At 40.6% G+C, this 25,647-nt stretch overlaps 1 protein-coding gene across 25 annotated transcripts in view; it reads left to right on the top strand.

The window, feature by feature from the left end:
- Positions 1-25,647, top strand: part of ptprdb (protein tyrosine phosphatase receptor type Db) — a 135,560-nt gene that overhangs the window by 71,831 nt on the left and 38,082 nt on the right. For 17 of the 25 annotated variants that reach the window (XR_006845378.1, XM_046412599.1, XM_046412533.1 and 14 more), the window contains 5 exons: positions 478-627; positions 12,548-12,693; positions 15,667-15,808; positions 22,261-22,449; positions 23,757-23,765. Coding sequence is in view for 24 of the 25 variants with exons in the window: in XM_046412599.1 (XP_046268555.1) it covers positions 543-627; positions 12,548-12,693; positions 15,667-15,808; positions 22,261-22,449; positions 23,757-23,765 (571 nt within the window). In the remaining variant the exon portion in view is untranslated. The remainder of the gene's footprint in view (positions 1-477; positions 628-12,547; positions 12,694-15,666; positions 15,809-22,260; positions 22,450-23,756; positions 23,766-25,647) is intronic. The other 8 variants (XM_046412560.1, XM_046412516.1, XM_046412497.1 and 5 more) reach the window with 1 other exon arrangement.

Raw genomic sequence — 25,647 nt, 5'->3', positions numbered from 1 at the left:
GCAGGCTGCTTTGTAGATTGCGTAATGGGGTGAAAACTAAAGCAGCAAAAATTGAGGCCGTTGCTTACTTGGAAGATTAAAAAAAGGAAAAACGAACTTTAGAAGCCGACTGAGGTTTTAGTGCTAAATGTTTGCCATAAGTTGAAATTCATCAGCTACTTTATGGTCTTTCACATGCACATACAGACACACACACACGCACCAAAACACACCTCCAGGCAATAAGTGTATGGTCCTAATGAAGCGAGAAGAGGAGAGGCAGCTGCATAACTGGAGTGTAAGGCCTAGAGGGAACTCACACACTTCCAGTCTGTTTGCTAGTGTGTGTGTGTGTGTGTGCGTGAGTGTGTGTGAGTGTGTGTGTACGCACAGAATGTAATATCTGAAACTCTCTTAATTTGGACTTTGAAAGAGTCTAATGACTGCATGTCTTTGTAACCTCTCTTCTTCTTGTTTGCTCTCTGTTTCTTTCTCCAGGTTGTGAAGGTCTGTTTCTCTCATCCTGTTGTACAGTGAGGCAGTGAGCTCACGCTGGATACAGCATGCATGTGTCGACATATCCCATGATGCACTTTGTCAGTCCGGGCCTGCTCCTCTTCAGCTTCCTCTTCCTTGCTGATGCAGACTGTGAGTGTTTTCACACTTAGACCCAGATACTTATATTCTCACACACACCTGCTTATAGATGCATAAAGAGTAACGGTTGTAGTGTACATACGCAGTACATGTCATCTGAATGTTCATACTGTTTGTACATACAGTATATACACAAACACACACAATTTTGGAATTACCCAATTTTGTGTTGCAACACACTCCACTCCTGATATCACATCCGTCTCCGTTATATATATGTGTGTGTGTGTTTGTGTGTGTGTGTGTGTGTTTGTGTGTGTGAGAGTATGAGGGAGAGAGAGAGAGAGAGAGAGAGAATGAGTGTGTGTTGGGTAGCAGGTTTGATATAAAGCCAGCTGTTTTTGTCCATCCCAGTATTACTTGGCATGGATAGACAGACCACATATGGCAAATCAGATAACTTCCCCACTGCTTGTGTGACTGTGTTCATATCCTGTGTGTGTGTGTATGTGTGTGTGTGTGTGTGTGTGTGTGTATTTCTCAGTGGGTAAGTTTACATGAACATTAACATTCTGGTTGTGAGTTGTACGCTGGGTTTAATTACGACTGTAATTATTTTCATATTTCATTATTTTATAAAGTGTCTTTACATTTTTAGAGAATAAGCAGAGTTGAGGGTTCTAAGGGCTTGTTTTGTCCAACCAACAGTCCATATATTCAGTTTTAGTATACATGGGTGTGGATTCGATTCACATGATTAGAACACAAATCTGATGACTTTAAACCCTCACTAGGTAAAAAGGAGTGGAGGTTGATCTTAGCCATCAACTGACAAGTTTTTTTTCAGGGCGGACACCATTTATTAATTATTACAGTGAAGACAGATACCCAATATGTGCTGTCAAACTTTAGATTAACCAGTGACAGAAAATAACTGCACTACACAGAGTCCTGACCTCAACCCTATCGAACATCTTTAGGATGAACTGGAACGGAGATTGTGAGTCAGGCCTTTTGGTCCAACATCAGTGCCTGACCTCACAAATGCTCTACTGCATGAATGTGCAAAAATTCCCACAGAAACAGCCAAAATCCTGTGGAAAGCCTTCCCAGAAGAGTGTAAGCTGTTACAGCTGCAAAGCTGTCTGTGTATTTAGAATGTGATGCCATTAAAGTCCCTGCTGGTGTAATGGTCAGGTGGCCCAATACTTTTGTCTACTTATCTATATAAATACTCATGTATTTGGGATATGTTTTCGTGGAATATAAAATCTCATGTATGAAATGAATGATACGTCTTGATACGTCTTCCATACCACCTTATCACGAAACTTAACTGAAGACAGTACTAACAAGTGATAATTAGCACACCCAGATTTTCACTTTTTTCAGCATGTCGACTATCAGTACGTTATCAATCATATATTTTCATCTTTGTTATCAATCATATATTTTCATCTTTTCTGGCTATCTACTTCAAGTTGAAGATGCGCCTACACAGACAGCAGACAACAATCAGAAACTTCAATAAGTTGTTTATATGCAACATTTTCTTTTGTAATTATTTAAGTTCTTCAAAGCTGAAAGATAAGAGCTTATCTTGCTTGCTGATACCAAGATATGATTTCCACATAAACAAAGAGATGAATGCAATATTACAAAAACCTAATTATGACTTTGATGGTAGTGTGCATGTAAATGTATCTATGTAAGAGAAAGAAATCAGTTTGTCAGGTTAGGGTGTAACAACATGGCAGGTGGTGATGATCAACTGATTTGGACCAAAGAAAGGAATGAAGACAGAAGGAGAATGTGTGAGGGCTAAAAGATGGGACAGACTCAAAGGGAGTAATGAAAGACAAAGCGGAGGAGGTCGTTCAGGCTCACCATGCAGACTGTTAAACATCTGGTGGTTGTGCCAGCATGATTCTGATTTGCATATTTGTTTTAAAAATGTGTGGAAATATGTTATGGTGAGGACAGTTTAAATAAAATGTTGACTGTGCTGTACATAGTCTGTTTGTTGGAAGGAAAATGCAGATTAAGCTTGAGGTTGTATGATGACGTATACATATCATCAACACCCTCTAACACACGCACACACACACACACACACAACAACAACATGCAAACATATAGGCCTGAGGCAGCAGTCACCGTCCTCCAGTGTTTTAAAAGAACACGGTAACACAGAGCCCAGTAAAAGCACACACATCCACAAAGCACTCGTTTTCCTTTCAGCCTCCTGCCCCCTCGTCCCCTGTGTAAGTTCCAGGTTTGGCCAGTAAAGGCCAGTCATCCATCAAATCGATGATGCTCTCACACTTCCTCTGTGATGGTTAGGAGAGCAGCACAGATGCAATATGGGTGGAAAGGATTCCTACTTTGCCTCCCCTGTCTATATTTTTCTTTTTCCCCTGCCCTCGTCTCATTCACTCTCTCTCCATTGCTCTTTTCCTGCTCGCTCTCTGCCTCTTCTCACCACATTCATATAATCTGGCAAGAAAGGAGGGACAGAGGGCTTGTGGGGGGAGGGGGGGCTGTTCTTTTCTGTTTTTATCTCATTGTATATGACGTACCATGCCTCTTTTAATATCAACAGTAGGGACTCAGAGATTTGAATGTTGAGAATTCAAACCGGGGCTGCTGGGACGCTGACATCTTTGGTGCTCATCTTGTGTCTGCATGTTTTGAAATGTTAAACGCACTCTGAACTGCTGCTTTCAATGCTTTCAGTGCTTATCTTCACCAAAGAATGGAACATATTTTAAGCATAATGGCATTTTATAAAATTCCGGCCACTCTTCCACGTCTGGACAGTGGCATCACTGATTATACTTAGTTCAGCACACATGCTTGCAACACAAGTAACATCCATAGAGACACTAGTGGCCTGAAGGTGTTAAGATGCAGATGGAACAGTATCCCATGTGCATGGTTGGTAAACCTTGCATGACACTGCACCATGTGTGCATTGTGCACACAAGCACTGGTGTAACAATACAAGCATTTTGCTGAGTTTTGTGTGTGTGAACACAAATTCACATCTCCCTCTTTTGCACCCATTCTTTCTCTTTGCCACCATTTTTGTTTCTGAGCGTATTTTGTGTGCGCGTGCGTGCATATGACATCTATCTGGTGGATTAAGAGTAATGCCCTGATCCTGTCGCAAACTAGGCCACCGCTTCATGTACACAGCGAGATGCCCCGTGTGAGAAACTGCATCCCCCCCGCGTGTCATTCAGGGCGGTGGGAAACAATGCAACAACAGGACACTTTCTGCTGACCCATGTTTGCCCTAAAACCAACAAGCTGTCGTACTCCTCATTTGTAGCTTGGATGTAACAATAACAATTCCAGTTGAAATAAAACTCCTTGCGCGTGTTCAACAGAACACAACTAAACAACGTCTCAGCGGTGCTCAGTTGCAACCCAGTGCTTTAGTAAGCAGTCTGTACATTTTGAAACCAAGCAAGAGTGGTTTAGGATTCTGCCTAGGGAGGCTTTCAGTAATGTGAAACTCTTTAGCCCCAGTTTGCATCACATCATGTGTTGTAAGAGCTGTTTCTTTTCCCCCAAAGCTTGATGCAAAAAAAGGCAGGTGTATCAATAAAAACTATAAAAAAAATAAATAAAAATTCTCAGTCACTGAAAATGTGACATTTTCATACATGACATATTAGGTCTGATTACAACATCGGAAACACAGAACCTGCCCATGTGGTGACTGATGGACCTGTCAACATTTGACCATATTGCCATCACTCACATGGCCTCGAGGTTGACTGGGATCTGAAAGGTGGTTGGGTCAATCTCCCACAATGCACCGCTGCTTTTGCTTACTTTGGGTGGTAGAGAGTGCTTAGAGAGGAGCTTTCTTTGGTTACCTGCAAGTATTTCATTCAGCTTTGCCTCAGGTTCTAAGTTTAGTGCAGTGTGTTCTTCCACAACACATGTTAAGCTCCTTTTTTGTGAGTTACATGAGCTTTTAACTTTGTTTTCTGTTTAGGTTTTACTTTACCTGTTACATCAGCTACTTTTTCACTCACCCCCAAAAAATTCAGTATAGTTTTACAACATTTATGGCCAAATCAAATGGACAATATAGAAAATGGAACTATTTCAGTAAGCACCATGCCTGCACAAAATGCTACACACAGGGTATACCTTTTTTATCTTATTTCATGCTTTTCATTCTTTTGACATATTTGTGAAAGACAATATACTTTCTAAAGATGTGCTATTGATTGAGATGTACTAAGATATACTATAAGGCATGAAAGCCTTAAACAATAGTAGATGGACCAATTGTACAGACTGTAATGCCCCTTGAGGAAAATTGGGTATGATTGCTTTTGGGCCGTATACATAAAACTGACTTGATCTTTGCATCATTTTTTGTTAAGAACGAAAGAAGGCAGCAAGGCTGTGATCAGCAGATCAGTAAGGGTGTGTGCTTAGTAGCACAAGCATGTGTGTGAGTGTGTGTGTGAGTATTTTATATGTATACTTTTGCAAGCATGTTTAGTGCTTAGGGAAGACAAGAGATTAGATTGCGATAAGTATCTAGTTTCGTGCGAGCCTCATGGCTCCTTGTTGCTGATGGATGACGTAGCATCAGGATCCACTGGCATGAGATGAAGATGCAGGGTCACAAAGGTTAACGTTTTTCTTTTGCCCCAGGGATTAGTTAAGGGTGTGAAATGGAATCAAACTGTTATTTTCGTGGATAGATTGTGTTTCTTTTCTGTGACTGATTGGTATTGCCTGACTCACTGAAAGTGCAAAGAAAAGGCAACGATCCGGGTTGACATTTTTGCCCGTAACCACAGTACACAATGTCAAAATGTCAACATTTGCTCTTGGCAGTTTAGACCAGGATGGATTGTGATGGTGGGTGACTTCTCCTGTGGACTGGGGAATGATGATCAAATGACCAAAAGGCCTCCAGTGATACACTGGTCAGCATGCTGGTCGCGTCTCAAGAGATCATTTCAGCACTTTTTATTCTGTCACTTAATTGTTTAGTGTTTACACACACGGACCACAATTACAGATACTTAAAAATCTGCCTCACATATGACAGCATAGATAATTAATTTATGTATCTTTAGAGAATCCCTCGGCATATTGGGGAATACTGTGTGGTTGGTATTACTATTCACTCACGTTGCAGAGAGTTAAGTCAGAGTCAGCAGCAGCAGTTTGCATTCAGCCTGTGTGTCGCACCTTTTTATTTGAACAGAAATACAAATACAAATACTGGGCTCTCTGCACATCCTTACTGCCTGCACAGTTAAAGGTCACTAATTAGCACATTATATCTTTATGGTGTTAAGTTTAAGTGTAAAAATGGCAGTTTGTGTTTTTTCAAATGATTTCCACCGGTTATCTCAGTAGTTTGGCACATAACGCCTTTCCCATGAAGAAACCATTTGTTGTTTTTGAATTATGGTTTCTGTAAGGACAAGTCAGATATAACATATGAAGATGATCTCTGTACGCTGATGGTGTACAGCAAAAAAAAGAAGCTCACTTTTTTTACTCACTTTTCCTAATCTTAGGGTCATGTCAGGAAATGTTTTCAAATTTTAAAGAAAAGGGAAAAAAAAAGAATTTAGGAAGTGTTCGCTGCTGTTAAAATAATAAACGGGTCACCCCTTACCCTTAAGACATTGAGTTGGTTAACATGGTTAGGCAGTGTTTTTTAAGAACAAGGGAAAAGAAATCTGCTGTGACACCACAGAAAAGTGCACAGTGATGTTGAGTAAGGATTCCAAGAAATGAGCATAAGTATGATCGTGCTGAAATTATCCTTTAATTTCCTTATTTTTAATTAACATCCCACTTATCAACAAAACAAATTTCTAAATAATTCATGGTATATTTTCTGCAATAATTTATTGTATTGTGTTAAAATTCAGCCCCAGTGATGATGGGCCAGCTCATGCTCTTTCGCAATATGACATTAAACCTTAAAAATAAAAAGCCTAATTTAAATGCTTGACGGCCTCTTTCCATCCACTCCAGTCTCAAATATCTCTCCATTGAAGGTGACAGAAATGGGTCACGTCACAAACATTTTCAGAAGTCATTTATACATAAAATTAAAATGCCAGTCACAGTTATGTTATTCTTTTAACTGTGTACTGCTAGTACTGACTTCAGCAGTAGCTTACACTGTTAATGTTCTGGGTAAAGAGCACAAGATATTCCTTTAAATCAGCCATGTGAGTGCTGATGAATGCATCATATTGAAGCATAATCCAATAACTACATCATTGCATACATTTTTAATGCTCAGATAAGTTTAATATTTGGTTATTTGTGATGCTATGGTACATATGTGTGGAAATTCAGAAATACTGTCAAATTTTCCCTTCCTTCCTTTCCTTCTTTGATAGCAGATGAGCATATTTGGTACAGTTGTGAGGCACTTTAGACAGAGTTGTTTTGCAGGCTGTGATGTACAGGCATAGAGACAGGTCTGCAAGGAGTGTGTGTTTACTATGTCGCCATACTTCTGACTCTCTTACTCTTCTTGCTTTCCACAACATCAAGCATGTCCTGGCCAGCTGTGCTGGCTGTGCTGCTCCAAACACACTGAAAAACACTCTGCTTGTATGATCAGTTTATTTTTAGAAATTCTGAATTTTATGAGAGAAAAAGCCTGGAAACACAAATATCTTTCCTATTTTTTTCTATACTTACTCAGACCTGGAAATTAATACAATTAAATTCTATACTTTTCCATACTGCATAACCCTGTCCCTCAATAGATATGTTGATGAAAAAAATGAAGCAGTTCTGCTCCATTCTCAGTGAGGAGTGAGGAGCAGTGAGGCTATTAGCTAGCATAGCTGTGCGCCCATCCATGATTAACAGGATCTGACCAGCGTTAGCTTAGCAGTAGCTTAGCAGGTGCATCCGTCTGTGAAGAGGCCTGGATAGCATCAGCTTAGCTCTAACTTAGCTAAGCAGTGGTCTGTGAGTAATACATTGTGACCAGCCCTGAGAAGACCCTCTGTTCATCTTCATGGGAAGCCAGCTCTGACCCAGTAAATATGTGTACCCAGAGGGTAGCCCATGTGTTTCTAATGACCTGCGCTTTAAAGAAGGCCCTATTTGATTAATTCTTCCCCTTGTGTTTTTAACAAATTAACCCTGATTAACTCGGCACTAGCTGGACCCTAGGGCTGGCTAAGTGGCATGGTAATTGGACATGCTTTACCATCTTCAGTAAAAGTGCATTTTGTCCTTTGCTATTGCATGATGATATTGTTAAAGTGATGCTTGCTGGTGTCAGCTGGAGGTCATCCCTAAAACTGAAGCTCTATATGCATGCAGAGATGTTTTCAAACAAAACTATGTTTGAAAAAATAGTACAATAGTTGAGAATCGGTTGAGATTCTGCTCAGATAGATGGGCACTTTGTGAAGCTTGAATAACATGTGACCTTTAATGTGAAGTTTTATCAAAACTTACTGTATAATTAAATTTTCTATATTGAAATGGCCCGTTTTACCAAATGTTTCCCAATTAACACTTGTGTGGACCCCAGAAATCCGATTTCATTTCCAGGACGAAAGCGAGCAGCTGATAATTTGCTCTTAATGTGTCGGTTTGATGTTAATGTGTTTTAAGTTATGGTTCTGGCTAGCTGCCCACACACTCTCGAGGCCGACTATCATGGCCCTGGCTCAGGCCCCGATATTGGCCTCGTTCCTCAACTTGTCTGACAAGCCTGCCTCAGTTCTCATTTGGGGAGTCATCAGCTAACCACCCACCACACATACAACACTGTGCAGCTGGATCTTTCCCTGGCAGGGACTGTGAATTACTCATTGCACGCCTAACTAACATGAACACACACACACACACACATACACACACACACACAGGAAAATTTAAGGTGAAGTTACAGATGCCTGGCGAGTTATACCAACATCAGGAACAGCCTTTTCAGATGTGATCAAAACTTCTACCAGAGAGACATGAATACTTTCAAAAGTTATTCATGCTCATGACCACATGCTGTCAAACACTCCCAGGATCATCTATGAACTTCTCTGCAGGGGATGTGCCTGATATCAGTACAATCAGGAGATCAATAAATTTTTATCCTCTTCCTCCTCCAAGGGATGATCTATTGTTCAACCCGTGAGCAGAAAAGGCCAATTATTCAGTTGAACTACTCAGTGATTGTTAATGTCTGGATTTCCACATCTGCTCCTCTTAGCTAACACTAGACTAAAACTTAGTCACTCTGTGTTCTTATATAGTATACTGTGTTGGTTATTCAGCATCTCAGAGCTGCTCCTCTCCAATTTCATACCTGCAGTGTCAGACAGAGTGGGTCCATTTTATGATGCTGAGTCCACTGCTTTTTGTTGATTTGCTTTGTTTGGGAAAGCCTGTCTGCTTTGCGCTTTTTTTTTTTCCAACAGATCAGCTAAGTAATTGAGGGCACACAAGATAACACACACACATGCACATGAACTGCAATGTTTTGCAGAGTTTTGGAAGAGATCTGCTGGAGTGCAGTTTTATCCTACAATAAAACACACTCGTCATGTCTCGTCATGTCATAAAAAAACCGTGTGAACCCGTATATGTCATACTTTTGAAGCTCTACTTTTGCAGTGAGTGATGCGCATTTTTTGTGGTTAGTTCCATCTATTTATCCTCACAGATTTACACTTTCCATTCTTACATTTATACAGTTTTCAGGTCTTAATACCCCATATTTGTAAATCGCACTCCCTGAAGGTTTGTGCTAGCATCTGGTCTTATAAACTCGATCTCTCTCGCTGTGTCCCTCTAGGTTATGACAGCATCTGCCAGCAACAGTATGTCCCTGTAGTCTCCTACAAAGTGTTATTAGCTTCATTTAGTCTTACTGTTTGTCTTTTCTGCTACTCAAGTGAACCTTCATCACCCCATAATGGTTTGCAGGTTAATTCAAGTGGAGGTCATCCAAAAACTGTGTTGTGTTTGTCACTATTTAAAAATTAAAATGGACAATAAAGGTCAGATAGTTCATCAACATCAAAAATCAAAATGAATGTACCATTCCTGTTCTGCTTTTAGGACACCATTGCTCCAAATGCATTTGTTCCGTTTCTTTGACTTTGGATAGAGACATAAGACATAAGATTATCTTTCACGCTTTAATCAAAGTTTATCACAGTCTTCAGCCAAGACTTGAAAGTGGTCTGGATAGAGGAGCTGACATTGTAATCCCTGCCATCTGTTGTGCATATCAGATCCCACTGTATGGCGACCTTTATGTAGGCCACCATCCATCCACCACACACACACACACACACACGCCAAGAGGGGAAAGATTGGCGCTGTCTAATTCCATCTAAATCTCTCTCTCCGCTGACCCACTCAGTAGTTTTGCCTCACTTCCATCTTAGGTCATATTGAGGGAAATGAGGAAGGCTGCGTGGGCTTGCCTGACAACATGCACAATAACAGGCAAAGTGTCTCCCCTGAACAAGTCCTTGGCTGATTTTTTTTTTTTTCACTTTTACATCAATAAAATAATAAACCTGCATAATAAACCTTACTGCCCCTAATTGTACTACAAATAGTGACATGCCCTTTTGAGCTTGACAAAACAGTTAGGACATAGATTGAGAGACGAGGAATAAGGAGCGAAAAAGAAGGTGAACAGGGAGGATGAATTTGGTGGAGCACTAGAGCGATGGAAGACAGAAGGGGGGGAGAGGGGAGAATAAGGATGAGAGCCGATAAAGAGAGGGGAGGAGAGAAATAAGGGAGTAGAGCAATTGTGAGAGTGAGTTGGGAGAAGTGCAGAGCATACGGTTGCATCCAGCACCCCCACCCCTTCTCATTAAGTCAGTCAATGTGACAGGGAGACTTATGTAACACCCCAGAGATGGAGGGAGGAGATGGAGAAAGAGTAACAAGGAGGAGGATGAAAGAGGGAGCGAGGAGAGCAGCTGTGTGTGTGTGTGTGTTTGTGTGTTGGGGGGGTGCAAAGAAAGAGCTGGTAGAGAGATTAAGGGGCAAAATATGAGAAAGAGAGAACTTCAGACAGTTGAACAGGAGATATATGAAGGGAGGGATCAGGGCTCGAGACACGAGGAGAAGGGGAGAAAGATAAAAAAGCAATTGAAAGATCTACCGTGCCTTTTAGTATGGCTCTGCTGGCTTTACACTTTTCATTTGTTTTGTGGGGGAGAGATTAGCAAGAGGATTAAGAGAGCGATTCTCCCGCTCCTCATTCTTTCTGTTTCCAACTCTCTTTTTCTCTCACTCTTTCTCCGAATGGCACACACACATTTGCTCACTCACTCATCAAATGAACGTTCAGCATAATGGCATGCGATCCTGCGCTGTGCATATCAGGTAGTATTACTGCTCATGTGTAGATCGTTAGATTAAATCTGCCGGTGATCGATAGTTGGAGAAGTATGCAAAATGTCAGAATAGAGTGAAATCACCATCACTGTTTCCCTGTGAGTCCAAAATATTCAATTAAATATTCAAGATTTTCACATCAGTCATTTAAATGATTAATCCTTTATCAAAGTTATTGTCAGTAATTGTCAGTGGATGGACTAATCATTTAATCAGCTAAAGGACACTCTCACATATACACGGTTTGTGTATGTAAACGGACATATGCAAGAATGAAAGTAAGCAGACCAGACGCAAAAATACACACACACACACAAACCCGCACACACACACACACCATTCTGTTCAGTCACTGAGCTAGATTTGGCTGTGAGCCAGCGAGGTGCAGAGGTGATTGGGCAGCTTGGGGCTCTAAGACCATGTTTGCCAGTACATCTGGCTCCTTGTCTCTCTCTCTCACCCTCTCTCGCTCTTTCTCATCTTCCTCTCTTTCTCCACTTCTGCTGTTCATGCTTTCTTTTCCTTACCCACTCTGCTCTCCATCTGTCTCTCTCACCCGTTCCCTTTATCTCACTCGCTCTGCTGTTCAGCTCTTGCCACTCTTTCAAAACGCACACACTCTCTCTTTCTCTCTCTCGTCTTTTTCTCTCCTTCTCTGAAGAGCTTAGCTTTTCTCCCTCTCTCCCTCCCTCCTTTTAAACAGCAAAAAGCAATTTCTCTCCCTTTGTCAGGACGGTTGGCGGTAAGCCCTTAAGTAGGGATTTTCTGGTTTGGCTGGAATGCCATTAGGCAAGCTGGCGGTGACGTGCCGTGACTGACGTGCCGAATCTTTTTGATGTCATGATGTCACAATCCAGCAGCGCTGTGGTTATGATATTGTTGGCGTCCCCAGAATGAGGGGCTTTAGTGGTCATGTCAGGAGTAAGTCTTCATAAATCCTTTATGGCACAGAAATATTAAGCTTCTTTGGTGGTACAGGGACACAGAGGGAAAAACATGGTGGAACGTGCACACACTTGTGACGAAAAAAAGATGCACACACAGATACAAAGCCACCCGCATGCACTGTGACTATGCATGACTATGCATGACTATGGTGAAAGACAAATACAGGTGTATGTATACTCCAGGAATAGATTCATACACACCAACGCGCACACACACACAAAACCAGCAACATCATTTGATTTATTTTAACTTGTGATTTCTGACACCATCCTAGTGACTGCAGCATTGTGCTTCCTCTTTTTTACTCAAAGTATACACACAAACAAACACACACAAACACACATCTGGCATCCATAAGTGTTACAGATGTTTGAATGAGAGATGAGAGATTGCAGCAGTATATTCAGTGGAAATCTGGTGCTTAAGTGCATTTAGAAGAACACAATAATCCATTTGAGAATATGTACATGAATGTGTAAAAGTTTATTAATATTGTAGTAATGGTGATGTGAATGGTGTTTATATTTAACAAGAGTAATATATAACTGTTCATCAAAGCACACACAGGCACACACGCGCACACTTTTGAGCTTGAACTTGACTGAGTTTTTCTATGCATCTTTCCATACAGCACCCCCCAGATTTACGCGAACCCCAGAAGACCAAACAGGAGTCCAGGGGGGAGTAGCCTCCTTTGTGTGCCAGGCCACAGGGGATCCACAGCCCAAGATTGTCTGGAACAAGAAAGGCAAAAAAGTCAGCAACCAGAGATTTGAGGTATGATACTGAAAAACGAAGTACTGATCTCTTCTCCTGCAGAAATGCTGTCAATTCAAATGGGAATAGGCTAATGTCCCACAACAAAGTCACAACAGAGGTTCTTTAGGTGTGTGGACCGGCTATGTAAACCAGTGGTTTCTGCAAAAAAAAATACAGATTATTAGGGTGTCGGGATCTTGGTGTCGTTTTCCTGTTATTATTTTATTTATTTCCTGTGGAGGAACTTTTAATATCCATGCAAAGGTATTTAGTCTGTATTCTCTCTTTTGAAAAGTGTTGGGAGACAAGACCAGCTGCAGGTTACTTTAGTGCCTAGCCCCCACCAGCAGGGTTTGAGGTCAGATAGACCCAGTATTGACAGAGTGTGCAGAGAAGGTAAACAGCGTCTTACAGTCTGGGAGAAAGGGCAGGTGTCCTTGTCAGGGACTTACAGGAACCTCACAGTACACAGAGAGTCTACAGCATGAGGTACATGTAAGCAATGTGTAGATAAAAATACCTAATCAAAAAGATTCGCAGATAGATTAATTCCATAGCATGAGAGCATTATGTAGGCCCTTTCAAGAAGGCAGTGGCAGGCGTGGGGACGACATTACACAGTTCACTGGTTGGCACTTGCTCATTTTTAATTCTCCTTGATGTGCCAAGCTACAATAACTGCTTCTGCTTATGGCATCATTCTGAAATCTCCTTGCTCCAGTTCACATGATTTTCTTCACATTTCCTTTGTCATAGCAGACATTTTTGACTTGTGAAACACAGGTGTCACACATAACCTTACTAATGGCTGTAGAGCTGACACAGATGGTGGATTAATGATTAACATATAGACAGAATAGTATTTGGTATCTGTTATGAATCAGTTTTCTTTCAGATAGTTCTGAAAACATGGTTATCAGATGAGTATATACCAGTTTCCTGTCTGTACATTAACCATGAAGGTGGAGCCAGGAACCGCCTCAAATTGTCATTTTGAGACTTTGTTTTGTATGCAATGAGTTAATTTTTTAACTTCACAAAGCCCCTCATTCTGGCCAGTGGGTTTTGTTACTATTGAACAGAGTCAGGCTACCTGTTAATGCAAGTCTTCATGCTAAGCTAAGCTAAGTATAGCATGGATGTCATTTTTATTTAACAAACCACTATATTCTCATCTGACTCTGTAAGACAGAAAATAAGCCTTATCGAGATGTCAGACTATGTCTGTAACACAAATGCCAAGCATCACTTAGCACAAGCTCTCCAACTGTGATATTTGCGTTTTCTTTTCAGTCTATTATACATAATAGTAGATTGAAATGCTATTTTTTATAGCACACAGTTTTATAGACTGTTGGTGAAACAAAGAAGACATCTGAAGGCATTTTCTACAGTTTTCTGACAGGTTATATACCACACAATGAAAATAGTAAAAATAACTCTTAGGTGAATCTTTAAATAGCTGTCTTACGTTTAGCTTAGCCAGCTTCTCAGCACTGTTACTGTTGGTGCTGCTGATTTGCTGAAATTTCTAAATGGAACAGAGCCATTGTTAATATTATTAGTTGCACCTGTGCTTTTCTTCCGATGACAAATCAGAGTGCCATCTGTGGGAGTCATATTCGTGATACTGAAATGAAATTTAAGTCAGTGTTAAATGTTGTGTTTATTTATTTTCAGAGCTGGGGGTTAATTCAATATAAACTATCCATCCATCCATCCATCTTCCATACCGCTTATCCGTCAGGGTTGCGGGAATATAAACTGCCAACAATTATTAATAATGTCTAGTTTTCTATTTTTTCTGGGAATACATGAACGCTGTTTATTATCAGTTCGCATATAAAACCGAAGTTATTTTAACACTGTTAAAGATTTGATCAGCTTACCTGCTTCTTTCCATTTGTACTCCAAAGGTTATACAACTGTGTGTAAGCAGCTTTCTGCTCCAACTCTTTCATATGTCAGATGATGCCTTGGGCTATAGTATATGAAATTCTTATATGATCCCCTTATTAGTTTCCCAAAGGCTCTAACCTTTGATTTATTTCCCCACCTCACAAGTCACTGTTAGATGGAGATGTTGAACCAGCCTCTCTCCTCCGCACACAATGCCACCCTGAGCTCAGGGTCCTTTTCCACTTTAATAAGTCGAGTTTCCTCCCAGGTTTAAGTTCATCTTGCTGTCTTCTTATTTGTGATTAAATCACTTGAGGAGGTATTTTATTTTTAATCCACCCTATATAAACTCAGAATACCAGCTGTACATTTTCTTTTCTGTTCTGTTGGTCAGAAATTGTTTTGGGATTTCTTTTTATTGGATTTCAGTCAGCAGAAACCTTCCCAGAATTCAGAATCCAGATTTATTACACGCATGTATTAACCTTATGCAAGAGTTATTGAAATGGCCAGTGCAGTATTTCTAGAAGAATCTTACGTTGTTACATACCCTAAACATGAATAGGACATGAGAGATAATCTAGGGCAATTGTGATTTTAACCGTCCCTTCTCTTCGTTCTTCCAATTCACACAAAAGTTCCTGGTGCTACCTGAGATCGATTTTAATGTGTGTATTGATTGATCCTAGACTGTGGACCAATCCAGGATCCAGATATGCCTTGTGGCTAAGGATTAAACCTGACTAATGCTCTCATACTCCCCAGGCTTTGCCCCTGTAGCTTCTCAGCAAATCAAAAACTAGAAAAAGGCATTTTTATCTCTGAAAATGACTGTTTATGATTAGGCTACACAATTAAAACCAAACAGCGACGCAACAGTTGTCTGCCACGACTGTATCTGTCGCACAGTGCAATATTTTAATGCCTGATGAAGTTAGAGAAGGGTTCTTTAAACATATCCATTTGGCATTTTGTGATCACTGATTTATGTTTGGAGCCTGAAGTGGCACAAGAGTGTGTGTATCTTAAAACAACATGTTTTAAGATAAAATGTGATATAATGCTCAGTTAAAGCCTTTTTTCCTTCAACAGGTAATAGAGTTTGATGACGGGTCTGGCTCGGTCCTGAGGATCCAACCATTGAGGACCCCCAGAGACGAGGCTATTTATGAATGTCACGCCTCCAATTCTGCAGGGGAGATCACCGCCTCCACCAGGCTAACTGTGCTACGAGGTCAGTGTGAAAACGCACCATTCAGCTGTACAGCTCTATTTCTCTTAGGACTCAGAAAATTACAAATTGTAATACCTGGATGTAAATCATAGCCACATAAAAATACAGTTTTTATTCATACATGTGTTTCTGTTTGGGTAATTTAACATCAGCAGACCTGTGGATCCTCACAACATCTAAAAGTATAATAGAAGGTCTTTAGTTTTAGATTATAACTATAGATGCTAATGCTAGCACTGACTTGAGTTCTTTAAACCGCTCAAAATCAGATTTTACACATAGTTGGATCAAATGTGATGTTTTTCTGTTGATGTGCTTGTAACTTAAAAACTATTTATGGAGAAAAATTAGGGGCTTGGATGTGTCCTTTACATATACATGCAAGTGCAAGCCTGGCTCCACTGATGGTTTTGTTAGTGTGAGTCCATTAATGCAGATAGTGATGTTAGTGTTAGTGGAGTCCATTAGGAGAACATTATGTACCAGTAGTTTGAAGCTCAAGAGTGTCTTAGTGAGTGAAGCTGCTCAAGTGTGGATAATCACATCGCCTGCCTTTACAGTACGTGCTCATGGGGAAAGGACGTGCAGCCTATTGTTCTACCATCTATCTCTCTTTCTCTTTCTTGTATCTCTTAGGTAATAACATAGTCTGCAGTTCTTCCTCTCCGCTCTCTTGTCTTTCTGTCTCGTCTGTGTGTGTTTTTTGTCTCCCCAAGTTCATTCCCTCATACTTCCCACATACTCTTTTGCTTTCCCCCTTACTCCTTGTCTTTTTATCCATTTTCGTTCTCTCTCTCTCTCTCTCTCTCTCCCCCATACGCTCTTAGGTCCACTACACAGCAACTTCTAAATTATTCACATCAGACCACTCTTTGCATCTTCTGTGTTGTTCCGCTCCATCCATCCAGAATTTTTCCTGTCTCACATGGTTGTCTGTGTGTGTGTGTGTGTGTGTGTGTGTGTGCAGGCGTGCTCAGTTGCAAGTGTGCTGTGTGCTCTTGCATGTGTCACTGCATCTATTTTTTATTTTTCCTGCCTCCCTTGATGGAAGCTATCTGCTTGTGTCTAATCTTTAGCTTTATTGAGAACAATAAAGTAGTCATGCACTGCATGCACAGACACACAGGCAAACACACACACACACACACACACACACATGTATCCTCAATCTATGACAGTCAGTCTTTATGTAGTGATTAGCCTCTTTCTGCTCCTCTGAGGAGTCATTGTGTTGTGGATGAATAAGAGGCCACCTGGGAGCAGCTAATAGCCCCTGATAGACTGTTGGTCCAAATGTCAGTTAAAAGTACACACACACTCGCACATGTGCGCATGTGGGTGGGTGCGCACACACACACACACAGAGCCTTGTCAATCATGCCTCCTTGTCTCCCTTGGCCCTGTAAGGCCACAGCTCCAGTGACTGACTGACTGACTGACAGGAGGGATCCGGTGTTAAGGTCAGCCGGCTTAATTACTGAGGATTAGAACCAGGCTAATTGAAATCTTGGCTTCCAGTAAAAGGCTGTGATTGGCAATGGCTGAAATAATAATGAACCTGAGAGCAATTATATGCTTGAGGGTCCAGTGTACAGTCAGATACTGTTTAATTCGTGGTTTGGTAAAAGTTGAGTTTGTGTCGGTTTGAATTTATCCAAATGATTGTCAGGCAAAGGATCTAGGTCCCAAACTCTGAAGATGAAGTTTGAACAAATATCTATTCTCAAAAGGTGGTGTAAACACAGCAGGTCAAAGTAAAACCAGAAAGTAAATCTGTTAACTGTAGCGATGTTTGCAACAAACAGGCTAGATAATTCTGTTCGCCTTTGTTGCCTTTTCGCATACTTGGGGAAAGCTAAAGGTTTGTTTAAAACCTGTTTGATCATATAAATGTTCAGTTTTCTTGCCCTGTCAGGCCTAAGACCTAACTTGTAATTAAAATAATTTTGGAAACCTTTATTTAATATTATAGCCCTATACTATTGCCACATGACATCATATTATATATATCTGAACTCAAGTCTCACAAACCAAACCCCACAGTTAGATCAGTGCTCCTCTGACACAAGAATCACAGTCTCGCAGCAGTACACGGCTGTTGTATTGGATTGCAATATATTACATGGGTGTTAATTTTATTGCTTCCATCACTTATTGTGTGTGCCCCCTGACTCAGCCCCGGATGACAGAAACAAGTTTGTTTGCAGGTGCAGATATTACACTTGGGCTTCTGATACAGCAGCCAGCTCATGCTTTCCCATGATTGTAAGATCAGACTTGATTTACAGTCGTCCAGATTTACAGATGACAAACCCAGCGAGCAATGTGTGTGGATTTCATTTTGGATCTTACATAAAGAGGACAGTGTTCACACAGCAGTTCCCATGATTGTGAGACCAAGTTTTTCTATGAGCTGTGAAATTTTCTGGATTTCTCACAGTGGAAACGCTGAAGAGGGAGTGCATCCAAATGAAACAGTTGGGTATGTGGAAGGCTCCATCAACAGCAGAGTGTAGGGTTACGCATCTGCTCAGACCTCAGGGGGTTCTTAACTGTTCAGCAGCATACACACACACACACACACACAGACTGGTGCAGCTTTGTCCCAAACACACTTTTGTGTTACTTACACAAACTTAGAGAGCTGGTTATGTGCGTGTGTTTACGTGTGTGTGTGTGTGTGTGCTTGCGTGCATAAGCTCATTCAATCAGCCCTCAAACACTTTCACGCGTCTTGCTTCACACCATGTCAGCTTTAAATTGATGATACAGTATACCTGCATGCCTGTGCTTTTGGTTGCATATGCTTGCAGGTTCTTGTACACACCCCTACCTGCACAACTCACACAAGTTTTTTTTTTCCTCTCTTTTTTTGCACGTGCATGTGAGTGGTTGTAGAAGAAATGCAAGGTCTCAGGGAGTAGCATTCAAACTGTGCATCCTCAGTGTTCAGTGCAGTGTCCCACCCCAGGTGGATGAAATGGAATGCATTATTCCTGCCTACGAGGGGCTGGCTTTGAAGTAAGCGTTTGCATAATGAAAGCGGAGAGAAACGGGATTGTTATGCTGTATGGGTCCCTTGTGCTTTCTGTCTCTCTCTCTCTCTCTCTCTCTCTCTCTCTCCTTTTCTGTCTGTTTTTCTGTTGTTCCTGTTCTCTCTATGTTTTCCTTACTGTCACTCTTTCTTTGTCTCACTTTCATTTCATTCTATTCTGTTCTACTCTTTCTCTCTTTTTTTGCACTTTTGTCCCTTTCACCAGCCGCCCACACATGAGACACACTTGTACACGCAAACACCTTCTCATCTTGTTCCACTGGTTTATTATGTCCATGTTTCCATTTGTCGGGCGTTGTGATTGATTGAAACTGGAGCTGTTAAAAGGCCACACACGCGCTCGCAAAGCTGGTGTCTCACGACCCGTCAGCTATGGTTCGATGGGCTAGTACCAGAATTAGCATCTCCTTGGCGAGGTTCAACGCTAGGATTTCCCGTTAATGAGGCTCTGTGTGGTTGAGAGGGATAAAGTCACGAGGGATCCTGAGTAAAGGAAAAAAATATGGGGGGAAATTAAAATAGACTGCCTTCTAGATCAAATACAGCACAAACACGTGCAGGAACAGATGAACTCCTTGCTCATCTTTTTTCACCATGTCTATCTTTATCCACTTTATTATGGATGACTCATGAATCTGACATTTTACCTTGCAGTTTCAAAGTGCAGCCTTGAACAAAGTTAAGAATTTATTTAAAAAAAAACTGAGCCTATTTGATTCCAAGATTGAACACAGTATCCTTTTAGTATGACTGAGTTCAGGTGTCTTTGATCCCCCACCTCCTCGAAACATTGTCCCCTCCTCTCCCTTAATCTCCCACTTCAGCTGAATGAAGTTGGCCCCGTGTCTTTGATTTCCTTCATCACGCTGGAATGACTCTTCATGTTTGATTTAATTGCCTCAGATGTCTATGAATTCACTTTAGATTTACCATCCCAAAAGGGTGAGAGTCCCAGTGGCTCCGTCTTTATTGGACTCACCCATTCGATTCGTGCAAAGGGAAAGACTGCTGTGTGCTATAAAATGAGCTGAACAAAAAGTCTAGCTCAGCTGCTACTGATTCCCAGCAGACAAGAGAGAATTTTATTTCCAATTGATTCATATTCGAAGAGCAGTTGCCTAAAGCTTTAGTGGCATATTTTGTCAGGTGGAATGAAATGTTACTTATTCTATTTGACCTCACTATTGGATATTTCAAAAATCTTACCCTCGGGGCTCAAGGAACATAACTCTAAACTGAATCTAAATTTGACTTTTGCGTTTGACTAGCTAGTTTCTTTTAGAACTTTTTGGACTTAACCTTCTTGGTGTCAGTTCAGGAAAGAAGCTTCCCCTCTTCAAGTATGAGGCATCGTGTTTTGTCTTACTGTTTGATCCCACTGGGCACAGCTGCGTCATGTTTCAGGAGTGGCTCTCTGCTGTGCTCCGCAGAGAATACCTTTCTAGTCTATTTTGGATAGAAGCCAGACACTGGAAGGGCATAGAGAATCTGGTCAGTTTTCAGTCGCAGACTCCTGATCGTGTATCGTACATCAGCTCAGACAAAAGATAAACCATTTAACTACGCAGCCTACTTAGCCACAAAGAAGCTGAAATGCAACACAGCTCAGCCTGGTGGAATTGAAGTGTTATACTGCAACACAGACTGTCTGCTTTAGGTGAGTGTCAAATGCACAGGATGAATTAAAGGAATAATTTGACATTTTAAGAAATATGTTTACTGGCTTTCTCACTTTAAAATTTGGTGAGAAGACTGATACCACTCTCATATCTATCTTTTCAATATGAAGCCACAGCCAAGATGTTGATTAGCTTAGCTTAGCATAACAGGAAACAGAGAAACAGCTGTCTCTGGGAACAAAATCCACCACTTCTTCTCTCACCAATCACCCTCTTGTAACACATTTGTTTCACACAAAACTGAAGTGACAACAGTATGAATGACGAATTTTAACCAGATAATGCGATAATAAAGCATTATCTACATTGAGCCTTTTACATATTGTTTCAGTCAACAAAAGTATTTACTCCTATGGACAGAAGCTTTTCCAAGGCTTTTATAACAGAACTGGCCGAATATTATTAGAGAAAGGGTAAAAGGTTACAGCCTATTTGTAGTAAACTTAAATCACATTTGGTTTTGTCTGTTAGTCGCTGTTTGTTGAGCCCGTTAAAGTTACTGCCCTGTCATTCTCAGTGGTAGGTCAATTTAAATCGGAATAATGGATCATTGGAATATAGCTTAACTTTTCTTTGTGGAAAACCACAAATTATAAAATCCACCGAAAATCAATGAAATGAAAAGTAGACAATCTGTAAACACTAATAACATGAAGAATTAGTGGGTGGAAAACTAACAACAGGTGAAGTAATATTAAGAACTGGTTTTAGCCATGACAACACAATGGCATACATTTGTTTCATGTGAAATTCTCCTGAGGATGAAGCCGAACATGAGAGGCATAAGATTTCCATTAAGATACTATCCTGCTTTGTCCTGTCTGTAAGGCAAGTTTTATTAAAGCTCATACATGTTGACTTCCTGTTGGCTTATATAGAGAAGTGACTTGTACCCCAGGGGGTATTTCTGCAACTCTGTACACGAAGTTGCCAGTTTATTAGCTCTGCAACCCTGCAATAAACCCTCCCTTCAGGAAGGTGTTGATTGAATTTAACATATGTCATTTTGTTGGCTGTAATGCGTGGTACTATTGAGCTATATTGCAATGTACTGAGAAGCTGTTGTAATATTTTTTTAACCATGTTTATATTAATGACAGTCGACCAAATATTAGAAACATCTCACATTGTATCCAAGTACAGTTCAATAGCACAACAACTGGAAGTTGAATCAACATGTTTCTGCAACATTTTCAACAAGAAATGAACCTTATAACCATTAGGTAAATAGGATTTATTGCAGGACTTTTGGATTTGTCTGAATAAAATGACCATTGAGTTTATATTTGTGATACAGAAGGAAAACAAGCACACCAACAGGATTACAGATTGGTGCGGTGCTACTCTGTAGTATATTTATTACTAACAATAACCAACTTCAGTATATTTTTATTACTTGCACACCTCCCACCAATCTGAGTCAATTTTACTTGAAACGCAAGTCAAACCAGAACAGATCTTGCTAATTAGCCTTGGCTACAAATCCTATATGCAGCACATCTTTATCATGTTATTGTAAGCCTATTACAATGTTTTTGTCTTGATAAACAAAATCAATAACAAAATCAATAAAAATTTTGAATTTGTGATAAGTTGTGGGGAGGCACATCAGACATAACAGGTTGGAAATCTCTTTATTATATTTTCTACCAAGCTGAAGATGTGAGTGATGTTCAGCTCTGTTTGACTTGCATTTGATCTGTATTTGATCTTTCTAGAGGACCAGCTGCCCTCGGGGTTCCCCACCATAGACATGGGTCCCCAGCTGAAAGTGGTGGAGCGTTCTCGGACCGCCACCATGCTCTGTGCTGCTAGCGGCAACCCTGACCCAGAAATTACCTGGTTCAAGGATTTCCTGCCGGTCAACACGTCCAATAACAACGGACGAATCAAGCAGCTCCGCTCAGGTAATCAGTGCTTTTATCCCTCCATTCTGTCCCTTCCCTTGAATTTCAGCTTTTACTTCCTCCTGAAGGTTTTCCTCCCTCCCACTTTTTGCTTTTACCCTTCTTTTTAATGTCCGCTCCTCTCATCCTCCCCCCAACCCATTTTTTTTCTATTCCTACCAAGCTTCTCTTTTTCTTGCCCTTGTTCACCCCTTTTCTTATTGCTGTTCCACGCTCCTTTTGCCGTGGTTACTGGCTGTGTTTCTCAGCTGCCCCTCTCTGCTGCTGCTGTGGTATGAGTTGACTGTGTGTGCGGTCGCCAGTTTTAATAAACTCTTCAAGGCCTTAAAAAATTCTCCCCACTTTTCCCAGTTTTTCTTCAAACTCTCTGAGGTCTTCCTGTGCAAATCACCATCACGAAGGGTTTAATTTTTCACTTACCAAAAACGTTATGAAATATTTGTAAGGACACGCATCAGTGCACAATGTCTCTAGTCATATCTCAACAAATTTCTCTACTGACAGAACTTGTGAGGTCAACCCAGGTGATGGAGGCCTGTACTGAAGGAATGACCTCTCAAAGATGGCTCACTGCTGTGACTAAACAATAACCTTTTTTCTTATTTCATGGAAAGTTTAACTTCTGTGAGTGTGAAATTGACTCACAGACATTGTATTCTTGTTAATTGAGAAAATACATTGACAGAATTTGTTATACTCAAGACAAATCACTTGGAAAAACAGACACAGAACAAAACCTTTTTCCAGCCAAGCTGTTCAATGCACCTCAATTAGTCTCTCAATAGCCACAGTAGTGTGTAAAATCCCAACTTGTCGTTGCAAAATCCCCTACCTCAGTCCTCCTTCTGCTTCGAGGGACCATCTCTGGATCCAAAATCCCTTTCTTGTGATTGGACACCCGACTCTCTGGCTTCTTTATGGGTAGCAACTTCTTTGCTTCTGTCCCCGTTTTTCTTTTAATTCCTCAACGCCCTGCTCAGACTCCCTTTTTGACTTTTAATTTACAAACACAAAAACTAAAAGGATTTAAAAAAAAATGTTATAAATTAAAATGTCAAATATTTGATATGTTAGCTTCTTCTACATGATACAAAATAAATGACTTTTACAATTCTTTTAAGCACAACATTCTGTGTAGATCATCGATATCCATGACTTTCTTTTTTTCTTTTTTTTTTTTTTCCTTGGAGTTCCAGTGATTTTTCAAGGTGTTTCTACTAAAAGTCAACTCCTCTGTGTAACCAATGGTCCGATTATAATGCCATGTCTGTGCTGTTTCTTTTCTCTTTGTATCTTTTTAACCACAGAATCCTTTGGTAAGTGCTTCTGTTCCGAGGCCCACACCCTCACTGTCCACTTTTCTACATACTGTTCACTAATGTTGCTACTGTTCTGCTGCTGCTCACCTTTTACAATGTTGAGGTGTTATTAAAATGCATGGCATGCATTTTACTAACAGTCACACATGAAGATACAGTGAAACACAGATGCACACATACACAGACACTCATATGTCTGCAGGCACCCATATGGCATTTTGGCTAAAGATGTATAGCGCACAAGCTACAAAGTGGATATGCACACACACACACACACATACAAACATAGACATGCATACACAAGTAAACACATATCTCTGTCACCCTAGAGGTAGCTGGCCTCACCTGCACCTGTGCACCTGCAGCCTTTCCACACCCAAAGAAATACAACAACTTTCTCCTCACACTCACCTATTTACTTTCCCACTCCCTCACTTATTCAATTATTCTTTCCCTCACCCACTCATTCACTCACTCACTCTGTCATTCACTCACCCACTTACTCTCTCCGCTCTGCTGTATAGAGTTACCAGTCAATAAGCCATCAACTCTAGATGGCTGTGAGGTAGGCCTCTGGTGGAGCCACTGTAAGGAGATCAATGGCGACCAGGTTTCAGACTTCTTGACGTTTACATTGTAGTATGCGTATTACTAACCCTGGTTACCACTGCTTAGAAGTAGTGATTAACATCACCACAATGGAGTCAGACAAGTTTAAGCCGTTAAAGAAAAATCCACCCTTCAGTACTTTTTCACAGTTCAGTAAATTGCAATAATGTCTTTGTGAACCATCACTTTAGTTAGTGATGACTTTAGTTTCCCAGAAAGCTTTTTGACAGCTTCTCAAGAATATGTCTGGAATCAATAATAGCTTAGATGTTTCCCAGTGAGACAACATAAAATTCACTCCTCTTTACATTTGAAATGATTAGACAGTTATTTCAAATGACAGAAAATTAATCAGTTAACAATGTTAATGATCCATTCAATATTGTCTCTGGTTCCAGCTTGTCAGACTTTTCTGCTTTTCCTCTGTTTCTTATCATTGCAAACTGAATATCTGTTGGTTGGACAAAACAAGCAATTTTCAAAGAAGGTAAAAGCTTTGCTTTTTCTGACATTTTAGAAGCCAAACAATCAATTGATTAATCAAGAAAACACTAAGGACAACATTCCTTGTGGCTGCATTGCATTCTGGTCTGTTGAGACCACTTTTTCTTTTTTGTACTCCGGACTTCTCACAGCACAATTGTTTTGTGGTCTGTTTAAGATTTTGGGTCTACAAACACACTCTTGCTCTTTGATTGTGAGGGTCCAAGACACGAACTTGACATTTACTGCTGGTGCTTTGAATTGTTGAAAATCTCCCTGCTGTCCCGGCTGTTGCAACCATGCTGGATGGATTTTGACTTTATGTCACATTGTCTACCTTCTGCCTGTTACCCAGGAGATTTGGAAATCAAATCCACAGCCAAACAACAACAACAACAAAAATCAATACAAAGCCAGTTTGACGGGGGTTTTTAAGTGCTGGAGGGTGGCTTTTCCTTTAAAAACAAATAGAAAAATATCTGCACGGCATATTAGTGGTGGACAAGTGCAGGTTAAGACTCAGGGCAGTTAAGGGGACTTAAGAGTCCCAGTCCACCTCTTACAGACCCAGATGAGTGCAGCGGAGACACTATCCTACTGCTACAGCCACATCTGCCCCTGCTGCAAGTCAAATCAATAACACATCTCCTTATAGCTCTGTCACACTCTGTCACTCTGTCTATCTGTCTTTCTCTTCTCAGGCTTATTCTGTCTTTTCCCTTTATGCCTCTCTCTTCTTCTCACTCTCTAAGGATCTATATTTTGAGTCTTTTTCTCTCTAATTTGA

This window comes from Scatophagus argus, chromosome 2 (genome assembly GCF_020382885.2).
Source record: "Scatophagus argus isolate fScaArg1 chromosome 2, fScaArg1.pri, whole genome shotgun sequence".
Classification (NCBI taxonomy): Eukaryota; Metazoa; Chordata; class Actinopteri; family Scatophagidae; genus Scatophagus; species Scatophagus argus.
Note: the sequence above shows the minus strand (reverse complement) of the source record. Positions and strands in the feature narration are given on the sequence as shown.